The sequence below is a fragment of the Bubalus bubalis genome, chromosome 17 (genome assembly GCF_019923935.1).
Source record: "Bubalus bubalis isolate 160015118507 breed Murrah chromosome 17, NDDB_SH_1, whole genome shotgun sequence".
NCBI classification, from domain to species: domain Eukaryota; kingdom Metazoa; phylum Chordata; class Mammalia; order Artiodactyla; family Bovidae; genus Bubalus; species Bubalus bubalis.
Genome location: NC_059173.1, coordinates 16599758 through 16626309, shown reverse-complemented (window position 1 = coordinate 16626309; position 26552 = coordinate 16599758). Strand labels below are relative to the sequence as shown.

The 26552-nt window shown below is 44.6% G+C and overlaps 1 protein-coding gene across 8 annotated transcripts in view; it reads right to left on the bottom strand.

The window, feature by feature from the left end:
* The window catches only part of CCDC60 (coiled-coil domain containing 60), a 281662-nt gene that overhangs the window by 166517 nt on the left and 88593 nt on the right, over nt 1-26552 (bottom strand). Inside the window, exons 1-2 of one of the 8 annotated variants that reach the window (XM_025267614.3) lie at nt 2833-3080; nt 2493-2733 (exon numbers count right to left, since the gene is read on the bottom strand). The exons of 5 other annotated variants lie outside the window; for them this stretch is intronic. In XM_025267614.3, coding sequence (XP_025123399.1) covers nt 2493-2576 — 84 coding nt within the window. In that variant the 5' untranslated portion in view covers nt 2577-2733; nt 2833-3080. Of the gene's footprint in view, nt 1-2492; nt 3083-26552 lie in introns of those variants that run through there. 2 more of the 8 variants (XM_025267615.3, XM_044930167.2) reach the window with 2 other exon arrangements.

Below are 26552 nucleotides of genomic sequence, written 5' to 3'. Positions count from 1 at the left end.
AGGGCATCTGACTTAGGGCAGGCTATTCGGTTTCCTCAATAAGACATTCAAGCAGAGGATTTGCACACATTATTTACACTCCCACCCTCCACAGAAAAATCTACATGAAGATGCTGTGCAGAGAAAGGTTCCATTGTAACATTGGTTATGATAAAGCAACCTTCAACCCCATGAGAAGAAAAACAGCCAGAGGGCTTCAGGACACTTTTGGGAGTTGCTGCCAGGTGTCACCCCTTACACCAGCACAGGGCAGGAAGTGGCATTCCCATTAAGCCCAGCTGATCTCACCTTCCTCCCCTGAGAAGCCAGATTCTTCCTCAAATCACGCCTCACTGGACACCTGGCTGCCTGGCATTTGTTGTGGTTTAGTGGTCTAGTCGCTAGGTCGTGTCTGACTCTGCAGCCCCAGGGACTGTAGCCTGCCACGCTCCTCTGTCCATGGGATTTTCCAGGCAAGAGTACTGGAGTGGGTTGTCATTTCCTTCTCTAGGGGATCTTCCTTACCTAGGGATTGAACCTGTGTCTCCTATATCGGCAGGGTGATTCTTTATCACTGAGCCATCAGGGAAGCAATCAATGCTTTACAGTAGCTCTAAAAAGTTGAAATTTCTAAAGGCATGATATTTCAAATGTCAGCCAGGGACACCCTAGGGTCTTCATTATTTCCTAGACAATGGGGTGTGGGCAGCAGGATTTCCGTGGTTTTGTGCCTGAGGTCTTGTTTATCCAACAGATGCCTGGAAGCCTGCTTCCCTGCTCTTGACCTTCCAGAGTCCTATCTATGCTCCTCTCAAGACAGAGATGGTCTTTTCAACCTCTGCGTCCTCCTCCACTTTCCCCAATATCTCTAACCCAAGATGGAAAACTTGGTTATATGACCTCTCTCTCTCTCTCACGCACACACGAGCCTGAATTATGTGTCCCCTGCATTCCCACTACACCCAATGATACATCCCTCCCATGCCATTTATTACACTGCATTACAGTGAACTGTTTATCTCTTTTACTTCCTGCCCCAACATACACACTACAGATTGTGAATATTTTTTAGGCAAGTTTTAAATTTTACAAGAGCAGGTATTTAGCACACAAGAGAAATTCAACATGTTCACTAAATGAAACAACCATGTAACGAAAATCTAGGAAGTGCTAACGACCTAAGATGCTGTTCTTCAACTTTGGACATATCAGAGCATGCTCACAGCAATCCCAAGAGGAGGTCCTATGATATCCCCATCTTACAGACAGGCAACACTGGAGCAGAGAAGTTCCGTAACTTGCTCAAGGTCACAGGGCTGCAAAGAGGCAGATCCAGGGTTCAAGCGAGGCTATTTGGGTCCACTGGCCATGTGCTCACACTCACCGCTGATTCTTGAAATATCTACTTCCTTCCCTTCTCTCATTGCTATGCTGGGAAGTTCATTCCCAGAGGGGGTTGCTCTGCATAAAACCCATTTCCATGTAGCATTTTGAAACCAGAGGAGACACTGGTGAAGACTGCATATTTCAGAGGGAACTCAGTAAGAAGGCTGAGCAATGAAGGCTGCACAGAGCTGTGTCAATCCTTGGAAAGTAGGAGCTCAGGAACGCTTTGGATCACTACATAAGCACAGGTGAGTTTTAAACTCTCTTCTGTGCCTTGACTTTTCTCAAAGCCCTCCTTCCTGGGGCAGGACCTTGAGCCACAAGATATACCAGTGCGGGTGGACCACAGAAGGCCAGTAATAGGCTTTGCTCCCCTCCCACTGTTCACCTACCTTGGCCAAGGTAGGGGTAAACATGGGGGTCTGCAGATACAATAACAAAGACACGTTTAACACAGACATAACTGGGCTGCCCAGTTCTGATCATTAAAAACCAGAAACAATTTGATGCCCAGCACTAAACACATACTCATTTTTGATTTGTCTTTCAAACCAACAGTATTTCTTGTCCCATATATACATGATCAAGTGTCAGCATCACCCTAAACAATTTCCATATCTTACTGAGTCCTCACACTGTTTCTGCCTACTTGATGTTCCTGTTCTCATTTCATAGACAGGAGCAAATAAAGCCTCAGAGATGCTAAGCAACTCATCTCAATAGCTGGTGAGACGCCAAGTCAGGCTTCAAACCCCAAAGTTTGACACTCTGTAGTCTCTCTATGAAGAGAGGATGTGCATGTACTCCAAGCACTGCGGATCTCTGAAAATAATTTCTGCGATGGCAAACCTACAATTCATCTTAATTTTTTCCTGATGTTCTACAGTGTCACTGCCGATTTATTCCATCATTTTGGAATAACTAGCTAATAGGACGGCCCAGCTCCCCGTTCTGGCTGGCATTTTCATTCTTCACAAGTAACCAACCACTGATAGCAATAGGGATGTGTCACAATTTAATTACACCCTGACTCTTCTTTCTCCTGATGTCCCTGGTTGGTCTGGAGGCTAATTTCTATTTTTCGTCTTGAAAACACGACTGCTTTCACAAAGTGACAAGAGACTCACCTGTGTTAGGAGAGCTGAGGCAAAAAAGGGAAAGAGGGCCCCGGAGGCAGGGGCACTCTGCATCTTCTTGGTGATCTTGGTCATCTTGGAAATCCTTCAGGCTAAACTGTGTCCAGCAGGGAAGGTTTTGTTTTGTTTTTTCCCCCAGAATCTTCTACATCAGCAGTCACTGGTGTCAAGGGCTTTCCAGCAATTTCTCCCTGACTCACAGTTCCTACTGAGACTCCAGACAGGTTTCTGACTGGGGAGGAATTAATTGGAAAAGTAAGTCTTCCTGGGTTTCCTACCAACAAGATAAGGAAGCCGCGGCGGGGTGAAATCAGGCAAGCCCCGGACTTACTTTTTAGAAAGTCACAAACTTTTATGTTTTTCCCCGTTTGGGAAGGGGACAGCTTTGTCTTCTAGAAACAAAAATAAAATATGAAACTAAAAAAATAAAACTCCGCTGAAAAAGTCTGAGGGGGGCCCATGGAGGGGCCCCCGGAAATCCATCCTAGGATTGCAGCGGCCAGCCGAGAAGGAGGGAAAGCCACCGCCGCTAACCGGCAGGCCGGGGCCCACGAGGTTGCCTGGCAACGGCGCGCCCCGAGGAGGGCTTCCTATTGGCTGGGATCAATAGGGGCGGGGTCGCGAACTCGCCCGGGCAGCTGGGCCCCTGGCTGGAAGCTGGCGGCTAGCCAGGGAACCACGTTATCCAAACTTTGGTTTTTCCTTTCAGGCCTGAAGACCTTGACCCTTTCTCTTCGTCTAACTACAAGCGTCTCTTTCCTTCCAAACTCTGCCCTGTCCTGCCATAATTCTCTAGTGCCTTGGGTTCGGTAGATCCATGTGGGCCTTGAACCCGTCCATTATTTTACTGTGAAATTTCTCTGTTTTATTCACCCAACAACCATTCCTACTCATCCTTCAAATCCCTCACAGACACAACACATATACATACACACACATAAATGTATACATGTAATATGTTATGTGTGCATGACATTCAGTTCAGTTCAGTTGCTCGGTCATGTCTGACTCTTTGCGACCCCAGGCCTCCCTGTCCATCACCAACTCCCAGAGTTTGCTCACACTCACAGTCCATTGAGTCGGGATAACATCCAACTATCTTACCCTCTGTCATCCCCTTCTCCTCTTGACTTCAATCTTTCCCAGCATCAGGGTCTTTTCCAGTGAGTCGGTTCTTCGCATCAGGTGGTCAAAGTATTGGAGTTTCAGCTTCAGCATCAGGCCTTCCAACAAATATTCAGGACTGATTTCCTTTAGGGTGGACTGGTTCGATCTCCTTGCAGCCCAAGGGACTCTCTTCTCCAACACCACAGTTCAAAAGCATCAATTCTTCAGCGCTCAGCTTTCTTCACAGTCCAACTCTCACATCCATATATGACCACTGGAAAAACTATAGCTTTGATGAGCTTTGTTGTTGGACCTTTGTTGGCAAAGTAATGTCTCTGCTTTTTAATATGCTGTCTAGGTTGGTCATAGCTTTTCTTCCAAGAAGTAAGCTCTTTTAATTTCATGGCTGTAGTAACCATCTGCAGTGATTTTGGAGCCCCCCAAAATAAAGTCTGTCACTGTTTCCATTGTTTCCCCATCTAGTTGCCATGAAGTGAATGAAATTAAATGCTTGGAATGTGCTAGATGTTGCGCTGTCTTATATATATTCCCTCAGTCCTCACAGCACATCTTTAAGGAAGATATTTCCTTACCCTGTTTTACAGACTAGAAAACTGAAGTTCAGAGAGATTGAATGATATGCTTAAGGACCCACAGAAAGTGTGTGAATTAGAATTCAAAGCCAGACCTGTTTGATTCTAAAATTCAACCTCTTAGCCACATGAGCCTGGATAAGACACCTGACTTGGATGAGGCTTAGCTTCCATCGCTTTCACATGGGGAAAGTAGCTGTACTACAGGTATCAAGGATTAAAACAGATCATTATGTAAAGGCTGAGCACATGAGGAGGCCTAGTTAAGTGGCAACTAGTATTATGTCCTGACACCCCATTCCCAGGAAGAATTAGTCATTTTTGCAGTACAGTGTTCATTTCACAGCAGATATTAATACTAATATTTATCGATCACAGGCTCTGTGCCAGGAGTTCTACTGAGCACTTTACATACATTAATTCATTTAATCCTTCCAGTAGCCCTAGAGGATAGGTTCCAGCTTACAGATTGATTGTACATGTCCTGATTTACGTGCTTTATCCTTGGCATTATTTCACACTGGATCAATCTGACTCCTTTTATCTCTAACCCCTGAGCGGCTAAGGATTATGACATCATCACAGCCACACAATGACCTCACCTTCTCTTTAGAAGGCATGGCTGCAAGATGACTCTCCATAAAATTAAAAACACCCAGCCACATAGTTCCAGATGCTGATGCTTGGAAGTAATTATTTTCCTGCCATCATCTAAAGACTGAGTCTGACCTTTCTTTTTATAGGAAGTGTTGGTCCTCCTGCCTTCTTTGCAGACAGCATTAAGCCATCAGCAAACACTTTCAGAAGGATGAGGATAAACCGAATTGTGTTCAGAATATGGGGTGGGGATGAGAAAAATAAGATAGAATGAGAAATATGTTCAGCCTTGAGCAGAACAAAGGGATGTCTTCATATGGCTTTGAGGGACAGGCTTGGCAAAGAAGAATTCAACTAGTTTTGTATGAGCCCAAAGGATAGGAAGGTTTAGGCTCAATATGAGGAAATACACAGCAAAATGTTGTTTTAAAAGGCATGAGTTCTGCTACCACAGGACCCAGCAATCCCACTCCTTGGAATACCTGGAGAAAACCATAATTCACAAAGACACGTGCACCCCAATGTTCATTGCAACACTATTTACAATAGCCAGGACATGGAAGAAAGTGAAGAGGAACTAAAAAGCCTCTTGATGAAGGTGAAAGTGGAGAGTGAAAAAGTTGGCTTAAAGCTCAACATTCAGAAAACGAAGATCATGGCATCCAGTCCCATCACTTCATGGGAAATAGATGGGGAAACACTGGAAACAGTGTCAGAATTTATTTTTCTGGGCTCCAAAATCACTGCAGATGGTGACTGCAGCCATGAAATTAAAAGACGCTTACTCCTTAGAAGGAAAGTTATGACCAACCTGGATAGCATATTCAAAAGCAGAGACATTACTTTGCCAACAAGGTTCGTCTAGTCAAGGCTATGGTTTTTCCTGTGGTCATGTATGGATGTGAGAGTTGGACTGTGAAGAAGGCTGAGCACCAAAGAATTGATGCTTTTGAACTGTGGTGTTGAAGACTCTTGAGAGTCCCTTGGACTGCAAGGAGATCCAACCAGTCCATTCTAAAGATCAGCCCAGGGATTTCTTTGGAAGGACTGATGCTAAAGCTGAAACTCCAGTACTTTGGCCAACTCATGCGAAGAGTTGACTCATTGGAAAAGACTCTGATGCTGGGAGGGATTGGGGGCAGGAGGAGAAGGGGACGACAGAGGATGAGATGGCTGGATGGCATCACTGACTCGATGGACATGAGTCTGAGTGAACTCCAGGAGTTGGTGATGGACAGGGAGGCCTGGCGTGCTGCGATTCATGGGGTCTCAAAGAGTCAGACACGACTGAGCGACTGATCTGATCTGATCTGAGGACATGGAAGCAATCTAAATGTCCATCAACAGGGGAATCGATAAAGAAGATGTGAGATATATACAATGGAATAGTACTCAGCCATAAAAGGGAGCAAAATAGTGTCATTTGCAGAGACATAGGTAGACCTAGAGATGATCATACAGAGTGAAATAAGTCAGAAAAAGAAAAACAAATATTGTATAATATCACTTGTATGTGGAATCTAGAAAAATGGTACAGATGAACTTAACTGCAAAGCAGAGAGACAAAGATGTGGAGAACAAACTTACAGATATCAAGGGAGAAGAGGTGGGATGAACTTGGAGATTGGGATTGACATGAATACACTACTTTGTATAAAATAAATAACTAATGAGAACCTACTGTATAGCACAGGGAACTCTACTCAGTCCTCTGTGGTGACCTAGATGGAAGAAGATCTAAAAAAGAAGGTATATACATATACATATAATTGATTCACTTTGCTGTACAGCAGAAACTAACACAACATTGTAAAGCAACTATACTCCAATAAAAATTTAAAAAAGGCATGAGTTCTGGGGTCAGATTGACTCAGTCACTAAGCACCCTCAGTGACCATCTCACAGGACAATGATGAAGCGAAATGAGTAAATCAGGTGAAGCCCAGTGCCTAGCAAAAAGGAAGTGCTCAATAAATGTTAGCTCATTTCTTTTTTTATTAACGACCACCTGTCAGAGCCATATTAGAACTGGAAGTAGAAAGGGTCTTGGAATAGAAAAGACCTGTATTCAAACCCTGGCTCTGTCATTTACTGGTAATGAGATCCTGGTCAAGTTACTTCGCCTCTGCAAGCCTCAGTTTCATCATGTATCATATATAAATAGTAATGGTAATGCCCACCTTGTACAGTTGGAAGGACTAAGTGAAACGATGACTGTACAGAGTCTAGTACCCAGCAAGGGCTCAGTGCATGCTAGTCCCCTTTTCTATTCATGAAGGGGTATGTTCCCCTGAGAGAGAATGAGCTCCCCAGCACTAGAGGCATTCAAACCAATAAGGTCACATTCTCAAGTCCTGGGGTTAAGACTTCAACATAGGAATCGGGGGGGGGGGGGGGAAGACACAAATCAAGCTATAACTGTGAGCTGCCTCAGACTAAAAGCTCACAGAGGGTTGGATAGATGTTGTTGTGTTTCCCTCAAAAGAGTAAAATCTCCTTATCTTCTCCTATGAATTTTCTGTGGCACCTTTGGGTGCCTCGGCTCACAGTTTTGGAACCTCAGGGCAGGCCTGTTTACTGTCTTTGAGCTGAGTAGCCTGTTCATGCAAGAAGTTAACACCCATGTGAGTAGACATGAAAATAGCATCTAATGGGAGTTCATGGCTAATCCCTCGCCTCCGGGCCCCTCAGGCAGGACATCTCTGGAGCATGTTCTGTGGTCCCCCAGAGGTCCCCTTCAGGACTGCCCTGGGGCAACCCCGTTGCCTGCAGCACTTTCCTGCTCACCGAGGACCCAGCATTGGCTTCTACCCTTTCCTATTTCATTTTCCCACTCCCCTTCTAGGACTGCCTGGACAGCCTCCCAATTATTTCCAAACTCTTGTTCCACGTCTGTTTCTGCAGAACCCAAGCTAAGTCAGTGTTGACTGAGATAACCAGGAACTCAGACTTAGTCAGGTCTGGAAATCTTCCCTCTTTCTCAAGATCTGGACTTGTGACCTTCTTGGGTCATCTTGCCTCATCGTCAGCTTCTTCACTTCTGCCCTCATGGATACATCTCTAGGCGTTTCTGGGTATTCTCTGCATCCCTTCAACACTGAGAGGCCAACGTGTTTTCAGATATGCAAATACATCCCCCAACAATGAAATATTTGACAACTCAGATATGAAGTGATTGTTTAATTCTTAATTCCTGCTTGATTTATACAAAATGGAAACTGAAAGACGTGAAGCGACAGGTATTCTATCCTCCCAATTTGCCCCAAAGAAAAGCATTTGAAGGGATTAAAAATAGATGTATCAAGTAGAAGAAAAATTTGAGAATGTGTCTGATGCCAGCTGGGGTAGCCCAAGTGAAATCTCCAAATCTGCTAAACACTTGCATTTCAGTCAGTACTACATATGTCTAGCATTAAAAACCTATTGGAAAAGTCATCATTTTCTGAATATCTTTAATATACTTGTCTGTGTTGTATCTAGCACCCAGGGAACTCCTTCTGGGTGTTTTTACTGAAATGTCAGCACTGGATTTACAAATTATGGGGCCCAGGGCAAAAGTAAAGCTTGGGGCTCCCGTGACACCTGGTAACTGGCAAAATCTATTGATGACTTGCTGCCAGGATGAAATATCACTGGATTATGTGTATTAGCACTAACTCTACTGATTCCTGTATTTCATTAGATTAAAGAAGGATGACTACCTGCTGCATGGCCCCTTGGGGGCTCTTTGGCCCATTCTGGCCCGACTCCATTCTCTAAATTACACCCCAGGGGGAGGGCAGTGAATTTGAATCTTTGTAAACAAAGAGGAGAAAATGTAAAGTTAACCTCTCTCCCCTCCCCTTTCTCTTTATTCTGATTCACCAGACCCAGCAGCAGGGGATGTGGCATGGGCTACAGGAATATTCTTTGTGAATTTCCCCCACTGGGGAGCTAGGATATGGTGGAAGCTACTTCCACAGATAAAGCTTTCCATTCCTTCACACTTCAGGGTGCCATGTGTGAGGCTGCAGGACAGATTGGAATCAGGGGATTGTGAATCCCATCTTGCCAAGATAGAAACTGAAGTTCCTGGGATCTAGCACTTTGTTAGTGGTGTAGGTGGCCTGAGAGTCCAGGTTTTATGATTCTGAATTTAGTGGCTTCTTTCAGCACTCTGCTGCACTGGCTACAGGCTTCAAGGCGTGTGTGTGTGTGTCCTTGTGTGTATGTTCACTAGCAAAATAACCTAGGGTTACCTCTGCAAGGTCTGCCAAAACAAGGGATTTCAGAGCCACCAGGGGCCGGGAGGGATGGGGGTGATTAACTTCCCTAGGCTACTGGGAGATTTCCTTTAACATTCACATACATCTCCATGGGGAGGATGGATAAATTAGGAATTTCAGAGTAGAATATACCCACTTCTGTATGAGAAATAGACAATAAAGATCTACAGTATAGCACAGGAAACTATACTCAATATTTTGTAATAACCTATATGGAAAATCTATGAAAATCTATGAAAATACCTTTATCTATGGGCTTCCCTGGTGGCTCAGTCAGTAAAGAATCTGCCTGCAATGCAGGAGACTGGGATTTGATCCCTGGGTCCGGAAGATCCCTTGGAGAAGAAAATGGAACCCACTCCAGTATTCTTGCCTAGGAAATCCCATGGATAGAGGAGCCTGGGGAGCTACAGTCCATGGGGTTGCAAAAGTCGGACGTGATTTAGTGACTAAACCACCACCATATATATATGTATATATATGAATATGGTGCGTGTTAAGTTACTTCAGTCATGTCTGACTCTTCATGACCCTATGGACTAGGGCCTACCAGGCTCCTCTGTCCATGGGATTCTCCTGGCAAGAATACTGGAGTAGGTTGCCATGCCCTACCCAGGGGATCTTCCCAACTCAGGGACTGAACTAACATCTCATATATGTATACATATGCTGTATACATACATACATACATATGAATCACATATATATATCTGAATGTGTATATATATACGTGTGTGTGTGTGTGTATATGAATCACTTTGCTATACACCTGAAACTAACTCAACATTGCAAATCAACTATACTTCAATTAAAAAAAAAGACATATACAAAAAAGACACCTTCATCAACACCCTCCCACTCCCATCCCTGGTAGGAGAACATTCTCCTGCCACGTATTCCCATGATTTCCAAGTAGCTCACAATTTCCTGTTCAGTACACTCTAGCCTGCTTCCTACCTGTATGAGTAGAATTCCATGTCCCATACCCCTGTAAGATACATTCAAGTTCTAAACCCTGGGACGCCTGTGAATGCGACCTTATTTGGAATAAGATTATTTGCAGTTATAATCATGTTATGATGAGGTCATACTGGATTAGGGTAGGCCCTAAACTCATGACCAGTGTTTTTATAAGAAGAATAATGTTTGGACATAGAGACAGAGGACACGCAAGGAGAACTATAGTAGGGAATAACAAATCTGACTCCATATTAGATCTGTTTATTTTACTTTAACCTTTGTATTCTGTTGTTTTTGCTACAAGTTAATCACTAAAGGGAAGTTGCCTTAAGGTAACATAATGGTCCGTCTCTGAGAACCTGCCCCCTACTTTCAACGACTTACCACTTTGTACTTTACCTCTTCACCTCCCCTCTCTTTGTTCTATCAAAGAAACTAGCATCCAGAGCCCAGTAAGGTAATTCTCTAGGATATTAGTCTGCCATCTTCTCAGACTCGTGGCTTTCCAAATAAAGTTGCTATTTCTTGCCCCAACACTTCATCTTCTGATTCATTGGCCTGTCATGTGGCAAGCAGAACCAGCTTGGACTCAGTAACAGAAGGGCAGGTGAGAACAGAGGCAGAGGATGGAGTGATGTGTCTGCAAGCCGAGGAAGGCTGTGGATTGCCGGCTGTAAACTGTCTTTTCCTAAACACACGCCGCTACTTTCCCTGATCTCCTGCCTGTGTCTCCCATTGGATCAACCCACCTAGAAGCCAGAGGGCATGAGAGCCTGTTGGTGCCACAGAGGTGGATCTGGAGCAGCAAGTAGAAGACGATTAGCATAAAGCACACCTTACTTACACTGGATAGCCTTTTTCACTGTTGGCATTTTTGCCTAACCCATGCGTAAGCATTACTTTACAAAGGCACAAATAAAAGTAAATGTCAGCTCCCTTCCCTATTGTGCACGCAGAAGCAAAGAGAAAAGTACAGTCCTCCGAAAAAAGAGAGAACAAATGGCTTCCTATTCCAGGTGCAGACCTTGGGCACAAGTTTCTTCCCTAGAGGGCGCAGTGTGCTAGGCAAGGCTGCTAGATTGATCATGCTAGAAGATGAAGTTGAAATGTCCGTATTTTTGTTTATCTGATCCCAAAAGCATCTCTTCCCCCTTGCTGCATTCCCCCGCACACCCTGCTTTTCTGAAAAGTGACAGCTAAGAATTTAGTTTACTATGCTGTTTCCTCTATCTCTTTCCCTCCTTCTTTTCCTACCTCTCTCCCTATGTTTTCCCTCTAATTTCTTTTCATAACTTATAATTTTGAACTCACAATTCAACTACCCATTCAGAGGCAATTTTCCTGCTTTTACCTTCTTCTAGGTATTATTGTTTAGACAGTCTGGATGGGGTGGCCCAATTTTCAACTTCCTGACATCTACCTTCAAGAGACTTTCTCTGCCTTCTCTCTGCGGCTTTGTCCTCTGCCGCTGTCTGCGTCCTGTTCAAGGACAGCCTCAGAAGTACACAACTATTTCTTGTCTGGCAGTCGCCCGACTTCTGGCACTTTGGTAGAAACTGTCTTTCTTTCTCTTAGCTTCAGTGACACTTCTTTCTCAATAAAATATGCTCTTTCAAACAGGTGTTGAGGAATATGACATTTGGAATACATAATAGCTGTATTCTAACATAGACCTTCATCAGACAGTAGCTAAAAGAAGAAAAGGAACTCATTGAAGTGGAAAATCCATTCAAAGGATTTGCATATCTGCCACCCCCTAGCCACCCCCACACTGTCCTACCCCTAAATATGTTTTCCAAGTTTCTGATTTTTGTTTGCAAACTTCCTTCTCCCACTGAACAATCATGAAATCAAAATGAACTTTTTTTTTCTTACTTTCATAATAACATTTGTTGGTTGTAGGAAAATTACAAAGAATTAACCAAAAATAAAAGTGCAGTTATTACCTGGGTATATTTCTTCCAGATATTCTTTTCAGAAGGTTTTTAAAAGTATACTTATGTTTCAAAATAAAAATAGGCTTTAAGAAATTTTTGACTGTAGAAGTAACATATGTATCTTTAAAATTAGATTTTAGAAAGCATACACACCTTATATATAGATTCTTTTTTTTTTTAGATTCCACATATGACATCACATAGTATTTATCTTTCTCTGACTTATTTCACTAAGTATAATATTCTGTAGGATCTATGCATTAAAAAAGAAAAAACTGAGAATGAATTTTGTTTCATAAGATAAAAGTATGTGGGGAAAAACTACCACCCCCCTATCCAGGGATTATTATTTAGTCTTTTGGTATATACAATTCCATATTTTTCCAGATACATCTATATCCTATCTATGTCTATATCTTATCTCTTATTTTGACAAAAATTAGACTGTATTAAATATACTAATTTTTTAAAACCTACTGAAGTCTTTCCCTATCAGTGAATACTGAGTTACACCATTATCTTTCATACATTTGGTACCACAATGAGAAATACATTTCAGATGTGTGCATATAGTACATATATATTTATAATTGAGATAAAACTTTCATGAACCACTATTCACCACTATTATGTATGGTGTTTTCTGCTATTTTCTGTTTTATTCTCTTTCATTTAAAAAAATACATGTTATGACCCAGTAATTGATTTTGAGACCACTAATGGGCTGTGCCCTGGAGGAGGCCATGGTAACCACCTCCAGTATTCTTGCCTGAAGAATCCCCATGGACAGAGGTGCCTGGCGGGCTGCAGCCCTTGGGGTCACAAAGAGTTGGACATGACTGAGCGACTAAGCACAGCACAACACAGCAATGGGTTGTGACTTGCATTTTGAAAAATATTCTCCTAGGTCACAATTTCAATAGCTCTATTGTATTTGAACTCCAGAGTTTTTAAGTTGCATGGAGTTATAGAGGAGGTTTTGTCCAGTCTCTTATTTTTATTCTCAGAGGAGTGAAAATTTTATTTTCTTGATAGCTGGTACAAGAATTCCCCTCAGGGAGGAAATTTTCTTTGTTTACGGAGATATCTTTATAACTGCTTGGAGTGGGGAGGCTGCTGTAGAAGGAATGGCTGAACCACTTTATGCCAGGAATAAACAAATCTGGGATGGAGAACACTGAGCCACACGGTAGAGGGGGGGTAGAACCTGAGTGAACAAAACAAAGGACTTCCAGAAACAAGAATATCAAAAATCAAATTTCTGTTATTTGCATTGCTGTGCTGTACACTCATCTACTCTCTCAGGTGTTCAGTAAAGCTTAATATTACTCAGATTTCTTTCCAACAGGTGATGGAAATACAACTCAAAATGGATTAAGAAAAAATAAGCTAGGAGTGTTTATTCACTTACGAAATTGAATACACCAGATATGACTGGATTCAGGGTCTTGAGTAATGTCACTGACATTTGGTATCTTTTTTTTATCTTTCCTTTTTTCTTGGTTCATTCTAAGGTATTGATTCCCAATGTGTGCTGTGCTGTGCTAAGTCGCTTCAGTTATGTCCGACTCTTTGTGACCCCATGGACGGTAGCCCACCAGGCTCCTCTGTCCATGGAATTCTCCAGGCAAGAATACTCATTCCCTTCTCCAGGGTATCTTCCCAACACAGGGATCAAACTAGGGTCACCTGCATTGCAGGCAGATTCTTGCTGAGCTACCAGGGAAGCCCTAATGCCCAATAGTTTTCTCAAAAAAGACCTCAGGCTAATTCTTATTTGATGGACTGGGATCATATGACCATCTTTGAACCAATCATTGTGGCCAGGGGGATGGAAAGCTCTGATTGGCCAGGGCTGGATCATGTGCTCATGCTTGGATCCAGAGATAGTGTCACATTCACATCCTCTTGGCTTGAGGTGGGTGAGGAGTGGTTTGCAGAACACTGGGTTCACAATGGGAGAACCAATGGTGGGAGGCAAACACAACATCCATGCCTGTTGACACAACACCTCGTGGGAGGCGTGAGCTTAGTAGAGAGTGAGTGGGGCTCTGAATTGCTTTGTTTGCCCCAGTGTAGAAATGGACTCCCTGAGAGGCACATCCAAATGATCCCTAAATAGAACTAAGAACAAAAGGAAAGTATTCCTGGGATTTCACAGAAATCTTGGAGAGAGGGTGACATTTTCCTACAATTTTACAAAGGATATCCATATCAACCTTGTCTAGCTCTTGAAAGAAAGAAGATCCCTGAGGACATCTGAGTTGCATAATTGGGGAAACCAAGGCCCAAAGAAGTTTCCAGATCTGTCCAGATCTATTTGCTAGAACCTAGATTGAGCACAGTCTCTTGCCATGGCTTAGCAATGTTCCCTCCACATGACTCAAGTAGATTTCTCTCTATTGTGCTGCTTACATTAAAGCTAGACATATCTCAAAGACTTATTTCCCTGGACGCTCCTACTCTTATAAGCCCGTTGCTTGTCCTTGGGGCTGCCTGGGGCCTCTGCATAGACCTATAAGGAGGAGCTTGTGTAGGAACAGACAGTCAGGCTCCTACTCTTTAGGAGACTGGGAACCCAGGTGTCTGAAAGGGAGGCATAAGATGCAGGGTCCAACAAGAAAAACAAATCAACAGGGCAGGGTCAGTGGAATAAACAGGAGTGACCAAGAAAGGACAAATGGCTAAAGAAAGTGGATCGATATTTATAATGTACTTCCTATTACCAAGTATTTTGCATATATTATTTTACTCACTCTTCACAAAAATTTTAATTTCAGGGAATGAAAGGGAAGAGGAGGAAAAGAAGTGTCCATCATCAGGAGCCATGTTTTAAAGGGCTTTGAATTTGGCTACATGAATGACTAAATGAATGAATGGAGTTTATACCTGTATTACTTTGTTGCTGTAACAAAGAACCATGAACTGAGGCCCTTCAGCAGCAGAAATTTCTTGTTTTACAGTTCTGGAGGCTAGAAGTCCTAGATCAAGGGCTCAGCAGGGTCCATTTCTTCTGAAGGCTGTAAGAATTTGTCCCATGCCTCTCTCTCCTAGCATCCAGTGGTTTTCAGGCCAACCTTAATATTCCCTGACTTATAAATGTATAACCCCAACCTCTGTCTTTAGCTTCTAGTGGCATTCTCTCCGTGTGTGTTTGTGTCTGTGCCCCAAATTCACCTTTTTATAAGGACACAATTATATTGGATTAGGGCCCACCCTACCCCCGTATGACCTCATCTTTAATTACATCTGCTCTGACCCTGTTTTCAAGTAGGGTCACATTCTGAGATACTGGAGGTTAAGACTTCAACATCTGAATTGGGGGAGGGGGACACAGTTCAACCCATAAGAGCTGCTAAGTGGAACCCTGAGAAAAGCTGGGTTCAGCAAAATTAAGCAGATTAATTTAGGGCCTCTGTGGCGCTTTTACAACCTTACGGAAAAACCTCTTACATTCCTCCCATTGAGAGCTGCGGCCTCTGTCCCATCCCCTGAGACAGATAGAGGATGGTGGGAATGAAGCTCTGTGACATCCAAGGTGGACCATAAAAGGCCATACTGCTTCCATCTCTTTCACTGGAATGCTGGACTGCATCTAAGAAGTGTGAATACCCTGGGGCCAGCCCTCTGAGAGGCACATAGATCCTCTCTGGCTGAGTTCCCAGCAGAGCCCAGCCTTCAAGTTATCTTCTTGAGGTGCCAGACAGGTTAAGTGAAAAAGCTCTCTGGCCCCTGTACCCTCCAGCTGCAGCTGGGAGAGGCTTCTGAGTTAAAGTCCCAGCCACTGTGGAGGAAGGACAGGTAGTCCTGGCTGTGCCCTGCCTAGATCCCAAGCCACAGAATTAGTGAGCATAAAAAAATGGTTCTTGTTTTAAGCCACTAAGTTTAGGGTTTGTATTAATCAGCATCCTTAAGATAAACAAAACCAATATCGATGTCTCTCTCTCAAGTCCAAAGGCAGCAGTAGGCAGAATTCCCTCTTCCTTACAGTACATCTGGCGCTTCCCTGGTGGCTCAGATGGTAAAGAATCTTCCTGCAATGTAGGACACCCAGGTTCAATCCCCGGGTCAGGAAGATCCCATGGAGAAGAGAATGGCTACCCACTCCAGTATTCTTGCCTGGAGAATCCCATGGACTGAGGAGCTGTGGGTTACAGTCCATGAGGTCACAAAGAGTTGGACATGACTGAACAACTAACACTTTCCCTGACCTCCCTAGAGGACATCACGCTTTTTTCTTTCCAGGCCTTCAACTGATTAGGTGAGGCCCACCCACATTATGTAAACACGACTGAGCGACTTCACTCACTCACTCACTCACCCACATTATAGAGGGAAATTTGCTTCACTGAAAGTCTACTGATATAAATGTTAATCTCATCTGAAAAAAAAAAAATACGTTCACAACATCACCTGGACTAGTAGGCTAGACTGTGGTCTAGCCAAGTTGGTACATAAATTAACTATCATTGGCTGGTTTGTTACAAGCAATAGCTAACCATAATAGCCCCTCACAGCCTCTCAGCCTGCTGCTCATTGTGTGACTTTCCAAGTGAGTGATAATACGTTACATTTTCCAATTTTACTTGGGCAAATTTCCTGCCCTCCCTCTCTCTCCCTTCCTCTTTTAAACAGAGATCTTTGAGTATGTTGTTCTGCAGATCATGTCCTTAAGAAGCTTGAGTGTAGCAGTTAAGAGTCCCTGATGTGGAGTCTGAGCGGATTAGATTCAATTCTTGGCTGTACTAGTTCTGAGCTGTGTGACCTTGAGAAATCTATTAAACCTCTCCGAGTTTCAATATCCTCATCTACAAAGTAAGACAGGCATACTGACCTTGCTGCCATTGTAAGGAATAAATTGAATGAGCCTTGGAAAGGGCTCAGTTCAGCACCAGGGCACATAGTTTTTAAAATTCATTCATTCATTCACCAATAGGTCCAAGATTTTACCAGTCTGTGGTGCTGTGCTTCCTTTTAAAAGGCCTTAATTATGAGGCTCAAGCTAACCCTCTCAATTTTGAGGAGCTTCTCTCCCTCCCCCTTCCCCTTTCTTCCTTTCTTTCTAAGTGTGTGTTTTTTCCCCTTCTTCTTTTTATTTTCCCTTGTAAAGTCAGATTTCCTCCACTGGGGACCGCATGCATGTTTCACAAATTCATCTTGCTTGTCCCTGCAGCCAGCCACGGTTCTCTGGACCACTGCTTCACGTTTCCCACGAGGCACTGCTCCTTCCACTTCAGCTCCCCTCCTTCTGCCTCCAGCTGCCACTCTGCCCTGCACACTTTCCCTCAAGCACAGCACAGACCTTGCCACCCATGGTGGAATGAGCAAAGAACAGGTTGCAACTTTTATGCTGACTTGCCTGAATGTTCCAGGGCAGTGGGAGGGGAGCGGAAGTTAAGCGTTGGCTTCTAACTGTTACTGGAGAGAACATGGTCAGAGATCATGGACACAACTCTCCGGACATTTACAGACGCCCCCGCCTCCCTTCATTGTGTCAGTGCCCGTGGTGCTCAGGACACTGCCTTGCCTTGGTGTTCGCACCTACTGCCCAGCCCAAGACCTGCTTCTCCACATGCCCATTGTCTGACCTCATTCCTGGATGGTGGGCAGTGGGAATTTCCACTGCCTTCAGGAGAAATCCAGCCCCATCATCAGGGAGATGATGTTGCTCTGTGGTCCTCTATATTAGTCAGAGTCCTCCAGAGAAACAGAACCTATAGGATATGTACAGTTGACCCTTGAACAACAAGGGTTTAAAAATTGCTGCTGCTGCTGCTGCTAAGTGGCTTCAGTCGTGTCCGACTCTGCGACCCCATAGATGGCAGCCCACCAAGCTCCCCTGTCCCTGGGATTCTCCAGGTAAGAACACTGGAGTGGGTTGCCATTTCCTTCTCCAATGCATGAAAGTGAAAAGTGAAAGTGAAGTCGCTCAGTTGTCTCCGATTCTCCGCGACCCCATGGACTGTGGCCTACCAGGCTCCTCCGTCCCTGGGATTTTCCAGGGTCCGTTTATATGCAGTTTTTTTTTTTTTTTTTTTTTTTTTTTTTCTCACTAAATACATACAGGTGGTGCTAGTGGTAAAGAACCTGCCTGCCAGGTTCGGGAAGATCCCCTGGAGGAGGGCATGGCAACCCACTCCAGTATTCTTGCCTGGAGAATCCCATGGACAGAGGAGGCTGGCGGGCTGCAGTCCAGTGGGTCGCAAGGAGTTGGACATGACTGAAGCATTTAGCGCAGGCGGCTGCCCTATGTCCGAGGTCAGGGGCAGAAGCCGGGAGGACCCCATGCCCGAGAGGAGGCGGCCAAGAGGAGTTACCCCACGTCCGAGGTCAAGGGCAGTGACCAAGAGTGCCAGGCTGCGACGGCGCAGGAATGGCAGAGAAGAGCTACTCTACATCCGAGGTTAGGGGCGGCGGCTGAGAGGAGCTACCCCAGGTCCGAGGCCAGGGGTGGCTGCCAGGAGGAGCAACCCCACCTCCAAGGAACGGTGGCTGCGCGGGCCCAGGAGGGCCTAGAGGAACTATTCCACGTTCAAGGTCAGAAGGGGCGGCGGTGAGGAGATACCCCTCATCCAAGGTAAGGAGCAGTGGCTGTGCTTTGCTGGAGCAGCCGTGAAGAGATACCCCACGCCCAAGGTAAGAGAAACCCAAGTAAGATGGTAGGTGTTGCAAGAGGGCATCAGAGGGCAGACACACTGAAACCATACTCACAGAAAACTAGTCAATCTAATCACACTAGGACCACAGCCTTGTCTGACTCAATGAAACTAAGCCATGCCTGTGGGGCAACCCAAGACAGGCGGGTCATGGTGGAGAGGTCTGACAGAATGTGGTCCACTGGAGAAGGGAATGGCAAACCACTTCAGTATTCTTGCCTTGAGAACCCCATGAACAGTATGAAAAGGCAAAATGATGGGATACTGAAAGAGGAACTCCCCAGGTCAGTAGGTGCCCAGTATGCTACTGGAGATCAGTGGAGAAATAACTCCAGAAAGAATGAAGGGATGGAGCCAAAACAAAAACAATACCCAGTTGTGGATGTGACTGGTGATAGAAGCAAGGTCCGATGCTGTAAAGAGCAGTATTCCATAGGAACCTGGAATGTCAGGTCCATGAATCAAGGCAAATTGGAAGTGGTCAAACAAGAGATGGCAAGAGTGAACGTCAACATTCTAGGAATCAGCAAACTAAAATGGACTGGAATGGGTGAATTTAACTCAGATGACCATTATAACTACTACTGAGGGCAGGAATCCCTCAGAAGAAATGGAGTAGCCATCATGGTCAACAAAAGAGTTCAAAATGCAGTACTTGGATGCAATCTCAAAAACGACAGAACCAAGGGAACATTTCACGCAAAGATGGGCTCGATAAAGGACAGAAATGGTATGGACCTAACAGAAGCAGAAGATATTAAGAAGAGGTGGCAAGAATACACAGAAGAACTAGACAAAAAGGATCTTCATGTCCCAGATATTCACGATGGTGTGATCATTCACCTAGAGCCAGACATCCTGGAATGTGAAGTCAAATGGGCCTTAGAAAACATCACTACAAACAAAGCTAGTGGAGGTGATGGAATTCCAGTTGAGCTCTTTCAAATCCTGAAAGATGATGCTGTGAAAGTGCTGCACTCAATATGCCAGCAAATTTGGAAAACTCAGCAGGGGCCACAGGACTGGAAAAGGTCGGTTTTCATTCCAATCCCAAAGAAAGGCAATGCCAAAGAATGCTCAAACTACCACACAATTGTACTCATCTCACACGCTAATAAAGTAATGCTCAAAATTCTCCAAGCCAGGCTTCAGCAATGCGTGAACCGCGAACTTCCAGATGTTTAAGCTGGTTTTAGAAAAGGCAGAGGAACCAGAGACCAAATTGCCAACATCCGCTGGATCATGGAAAAAGCAAGAGAGTTCCAGAAAAACATCTATTTCTGCTCTATTGACTATGCCAAAGCCTTTGACTGTGTGGATCACAATAAACTGTGGAAAATTCTGAAAGAGATGGGAATACCAGACCACCTGACCTGACTCTTGAGAAATTTGTATGCAGGTCAGGAAGCAACAGTTAGAACTGGACATGGAACAACAGACTGGTTCCAAATAAGAAAAGGAGTTCGTCAAGGCTGTATATTGTCACCCTGCTTATTTAACTTATATGCAGAGTACATCATGAGAAACGCTGGGCTGGAAGAAGCACAAGCTGGAATCAAGACTGCCGGGAGAAATATCAATAACCTCAGATATGCAGATGACACCACCCTTATGGCAGAAAGTGAAGAGGAACTAAAAAGCCTCTTGATGAAGGTGAAAGAGGAGAGTGAAAACGTTGGCTTACAACTCAACATTCAGAAAACTAAGATCATGGCATCTGGTCCCATCACTTCATGGGAAATAGATGGGGAAACAGTGGAAACAGTGTCAGACTTTATTTTCTGGGGCTCCAAAATCACTGCGGATGGTGACTGCAGCCATGAAATTAAAAGATGCTTACTCCTTGGAAGGAAAGTTATGATCAACCTAGACGGCATATTCGGAGAAGGCAATGACACCCCACTCCAGTACTCTTGCCTGGAAACTCCCATGGATGGAGGAGCCTGGTAGGCTGCAGTCCATGGGGTCGCTAAGGGTCGGACACGACTGAGAAACTTCACTTTCACTTTTCACTTTCATGCATTGGAGAAGGAAATGGCAACCCACTCCAGTGTTCTTGCCTGGAGAATCCCAGGGATGGTGGAGCCTGGTGGGCTGCCGTCTATGGGGTCGCACAGAGTCGGACACAACTGAAGCAACTTAGCAGCAGCAGCAGCAGATAGCATATTCAAAAGCAGAGACATTACTTTGCCATCAAAGGTCCATCTAGTCATGGCTATGGTTTTTCCTGTGGTCATGTATGGATGTGAGAGTTGGACTGTGAAGAAGGCTGAGCACCAAAGAATTGATGCTTTTGAACTGTGGTGTTGGAGAAGACTCTTGAGAGTCCCTTGGACTGCAAGGAGATGCAACCAGTCCATTCTGAAGGAGATCAGCCCTGGGATTTCTTTGGAAGGAATGATGCGAAAGCTGAAACTCCACTACTTTGGCCACCTCATGCGAAGAGTTGACTCACTGGAAAAGACTCTGATGCTGGGAGGGATTGGGGGCAGGAGGAGAAGTAGACGACAGAGGATGAGATGGCTGGATGGCATCACTGACTCGATGGACGTGAGTCTGCGTGAACTCCGGGAGTTGGTGATGGACAGGGAGGCCTAGTGTGCTGCGATTTATGGGGTTGCAAAGAGTCGGACACGACTGAGCTACTGAACTGAACTGAAGTGACTTAGCATGCAAGCATGCATGGAAAGAGAAGAGGCATTGGAATTAGTTGAACCTGGATTCAAATCCAAGTCTGCCCCAACCTGTGCAGTTTTCGCTTCTACGAGATGAAGCTTCCGCTTTAGAGAGTGGCTGTGAAGATGAAATGACAAATACCTGAAAAGGTGCCTGATGCATAGCACATCCTCAGCAAATGATGGCTGCTGCCTCGGCCGTTTGTTGTTATGATTGTACTAGTACCTTTACTATTAAGATGGTTATTTGAAACTGAGATGTTGATGCCCTAAGATCAACAGGGGTGACAATATTCTTGACTGGAAGTCAGTGGAGGAGGGGTCACTTATCCCTGTGGTAAAGTCTGGAGTTGAATTAGAAATATTCTAAAGTCTGTCCTAGAAGCCTTTCATTTTAAGGAAAGAAGCCTGGACTTTGGGTTCCAGTTGGTGACACAAGTTTGAATCATAGCTTTGACTTATTAGCCATGTGACCTTGATCAGTTGATTAATCCCCCCTAAGCCTCCAACTTCACATCTGTAAAGTGGGGATAATGATATGGGTTGAGGACGGAAATGACACCAATATAAGGGGCTTCTTACACTGTAGGCGCTCATCATTTGGAAACTTTTAATATTGTCATTGCACCTTTTTTCCTAGACACAATTCAACAACCTATAACAGAGACTAGTGACCACTTTTAAGTTGCCCCAGGAAGACTGTGGTGTGCTCTGCAACCCCTAATCCCAGAGGACTACTCAGATGGATATTCATTGTTTTTATCAGCCCTGCATCCATCTCCCTTCTTCTGGGAACAGCATCCCAAACCTTTTTGAGGGGAGAGGGGTAGGGGAACTCACCACTCTGACACCCTTAGTCCATATGGTTTAGATAGGATTGGCCTCATATTTCAGATACGAGATTGGGCATATGACCCCGATCTAGCCAATGGGTATGTTTTGTCCTCCAGGGGGCACAGTGATTGGTTCAGGTGATCCAGTGAGACTCTATTCTAGGAGCTGATAGGTTGGAAGCTTGGAGTAACAGGGACCATCTTTCCTATGAGAGAGTTGCCAACAAAGAGAAGGACAGGTGGGGGATATAGAGATTGAGCCTGATGACATGCTCGCCATGTCGTGCTCAGTCACTTCAGTCATGTCTGACTCTTCACAACCCTACGGACAGTAGCCCACCAGGCTCCTCTTCCATGGGATTCTTCAGGCAAGAATACTGGAGAGGATTGCCATGCCCTCCTCCAGGGGATATTCCCGACTCAGGGATTGAACCCGTGTCTCCTGCATCTCCTGTGCTGCAGGCGGATTCTTTACCCACTGAGCCACCAGGGATGCCCGATGACATGCTTAAAGCCCCTGAATTGAGCTGAGCTCGAAAATTTCTTCAATAGTGGATGCTTCCATTACAAGAGCCAACAGATTCCCTTTTGGGCTGAATGACATTTTGATGTGAGGTTAAATGATTTGTAACCAAACACATACTAACCAATGTAATTTTGCCCCCTCCGTGCTCCTGTTAATATACCTCAGTCACTCCTGGTGGCCTACAGTAGGAACATTTCACCAGGAAAAGAGAATTTCTATCAGGCTTCCTGCATTGTCTCCTAAGAGCCTGGTTTACAGCCCCAACAGAGATGCTCATAATTGGCCAGTGAGAGCAAGGAGCCAGGGTGGTGAATGTGTGCCAACAAATAATTCAAGCCGGCAGAACTCTTGGGGTTTTATAATTATGTGGAAAGACCTGAGATTTCTGTAAGGCAGGGGTCAGCAAATTAAAATTCTCCCAGGGGCTCAGGGCTTCTGAATGCTGGTTTCTGATAATCTTGTTTATGTCCTGGGGTAAATAAATCCGTCTTTTGTTCTGTGTTATTCAACTCTCAGCACTGTTTGTAATTAAAGGGGTGGAGGGTGGAGAAATGAATGAGTTCTTTAATTGGCTCTGTTCTGGGTGACATAGAGTAAGACAAAAAGGCCCTCATGGGCGGGAGAGGGAGTTGGGGGTGGCCTGCTCTGCCCTGGGAAACGGTGATAAAACCCGGGGCAGCTGGTGATCAAGTGGCAAAGGGGCGGAAATCTATCGTCATTAGTGTGATCAATGAGCACAGGCTGCGCCTCTGCTGGTCTGTGCCAGGGCCCAGGGCCCTCCTGAGACACAGAGAGAACCTGAGCAAATGTGGCTGGTTTCAGAAGTCACCCCACCCCCACTCCTCTAGTCAAGGATACCCTGGCGGCGGTATTGCTCATCCCACACTCCATTTCCTACAACCATGATTCTAGGGGAGAGAGGATGACAAATAAAGCAGATAGAATCTTACTAGATGGTCAGATAAAGATAAACACCACTTACAACATAATTATGATAGAAAGAGGACACAAGTAATAACAGATGGGTCGGTTCCATAGATTGAGTGCTGTCTATCAGCTGGATGCTGGGTTGAGAGCAGTACATACATGGCTTCTTTTAATGCTCTCAAGAACTCCACATTATTGGCACCACTGTCTGCATTTTTTGGAGGAAGAAATGGAGGTAGAAAGAGAGATGAAGTGACTTGCCGGAGGTCCCTCGTCGGTGAGTGATGAAGCTGGCATCCATCTCCGAGTCAATCAGACAACAAAGCAATGCTTGTGCTGACTGCATGGTGCCTCTCCAGCGCACTTCTGGAACTCTGCTTTGCCCCTCTAGAGCTTTTCAAATTTTTAAAACCAAGTCTTCGACTTCCCTGGTGGTCCAGTGGTTAAGAATTCACCTGCCAAGGCAGGGGACATGGGTTTGATCCCTGGTCTGGCAAGATGCTGCACATGCTGCAGAGGCAACTAAGCCAGTGTACCACAGCTGCTGAACCTGAGTGCCTAGAGCCTGTGCTCCCCAACAAGAGACGCCACTGCAATGAGAAGCCCACGTGCTGCAATGAAGAGGAGTCCCCACTGTCCGCAACTAGGGAAAGAATGCAGCAAGGAAGACCCAGTGCAGCCAAAATAAATAAGTAAACAATTAAATTAAAAAAAAAAACAAAAAGTTAAATAAAATCAAGTCCTGTACTCTAAGTCTCAGAGTTTCATCTGTGAGATGGGGATTAACAACAATTTTATGTAGCAGAGTGTGTGGATGCAAATAACAAAAACAGACATTGGGTAGTTTAAGCAAAAAGATAATGTCCAAGAAGGATACTGGGGAGCTCTTGGAGTTCTGGTCTCTTGTGGTTCTGTGGAGTGAGAGGGGCCTTGCCCACCAAGAATCTCCTAGTGGGTGATTTTCCCCCAACAGAAAGGGTGTTCAGATGCTGAGTAGCTAAAATACCCTCCACCCTGACTTTCTCAGAGGGCTGTGTGGTGATGGATGGCTCATGTACCAGGCATGACATGTAGTAAATGCCCACTGAATGGTAATTATTATTATTATTAATAATAACCAGAAAGAGGCAGCTCAGCCTGTCTCCACACTTGCCATATAAATCCTGGGCTGCTTTTCCTGCTGGATGATTTAGATTTCCTTTATGAACAGAGACATAAACCAAGCTAACATATCCTCGAGACAGAAGGATGCTGGCATGTCTTCAGATTGGTCACTAAAGCGTGTCCTAAATTGGGAAGAAATCAAAACAGATTGCATCTAATTTCTCACTGTTCCAAGCAAGAAATTACCTCTTTAAGGGAAACGCCATGACTTTCAAAGCTGTTTGCAAATACAGTGTTTGTGAAGTGTCTTGTCTTGGGTTTGGCTTGGATTTCTTGGTTAGATTGTCTGCTCCCCTGGGGTTAGCTGGGTTTTCAGAGGAAAGAGGCACAAAGAATCAACTTTTCTCACTTCTTCCTTGTGCTGTTAGGAGACTGGTGAGCACTACTCTTCCCACAATTGGCTGCATAGGTTCTTATGGTGAAAGCATGGGCTTTGGAGCCAGACAAACCTGGATTCAAATCCTGGCTATACTATACCCTGCAGTTTTATTTTATTGGACTCCAAAATCACTGTGGATGGTGACAGTAGCCATGAAATTAAAACATGCTTGCTCCTTGGAAGAAAAGCTATGACAAATGTAGACAGTGTATTAAAAAGCAGAGACATCACTTTGACAACAAAGGTACCTATAGTCAAAGCTATGGTTTTTCCAGTAGTCATGCACAGGTGTGAGAATTTGGAGCATAAAGAAGGCTGAGCACAGAAGAATTGATGTTCTAAAACTGTGGTGCTGGAGAAGACTCTTGAGAATCCCTTGGACAGCAAAGAGATCAAACTAGTCAGTCCTAAAGGAAATCAACCCTAAATATTCATTGGAAGGTCTGGTGCTGAAGCTGAAGCTCCAATACTTTGGCCACCTGATGTGAAGAACTGACTCACTGGAAAAGACCCTGATTCTGGGAAAGATTGAAAGCAGGAGGAGAAGGGGATGACAGAGAATGAAATGGTTGGATGGCATCACCAAATCAATAGACATGAGTTTGAGCAAACTCTGGGAGATAGTGAAAGACAGGGAAGCCTGGTGTGCTGCAGTCGGTGGGGCTGCAGAGTCAAACACTAATGAGTAACTGAACAACAAAATATCCTGCAGTGTAAACTTGGGGAAGTCACTTTATCTTTATGGATCTCTGCTTTCTCATCATATTAATGAGATCCTTATTATTTACTTCCTAGAGTTTGCAATGGCCAGCAGTAACTGTTGGTCTTGCTCAGGGCTGATTCTGGCTTGTTTGAAAGCTTTGTGTAAATCAGGAAAAGGCACTCCTTCTTCTAGCAGATGTTTCTGGGGCCAGAGTGCGTGGCTTACTGAGCAGAGCACAGGGCAGGCTTCTATTTCCTTTTTAGCCCCTCTACTGGTGCCCTTGTGCAGCGTGTGACCTGCACAACTATTCACAGCGGCCTTGTTATATCAGCCTATTTGATTTGACTTTTTAACCTTTCTTCTCTTCCATCCCAAAGGATGGGAACATAACCCAATTCTGGTCAAAGCCTCTGGCAATAGCGATTGGTTCACAGATTGGTCATGTGATCCAAACAGTCCAAAAAGCACTTTTCCCTGGGATTGACATACCCATGTTAGAAGGAAGTAACACTTTATATTCACTGAGGAAATGGCAACCATGTTCCTCTTCATGTGGAACAGGCCTACTTACAGTAGGGGGAAATGTGATGAACAGGCAAAGACAAAAAGAGATCAGTAAAAATGAGAGCTTTAGAGGGGAAGTTTCTGAAGCCAGTTGTGGAGGATGGTTCCTGTGATTCTAAGCATGCATTCAGTTCTCTTAGTCCCATGAATTCAAATAATTCCCTT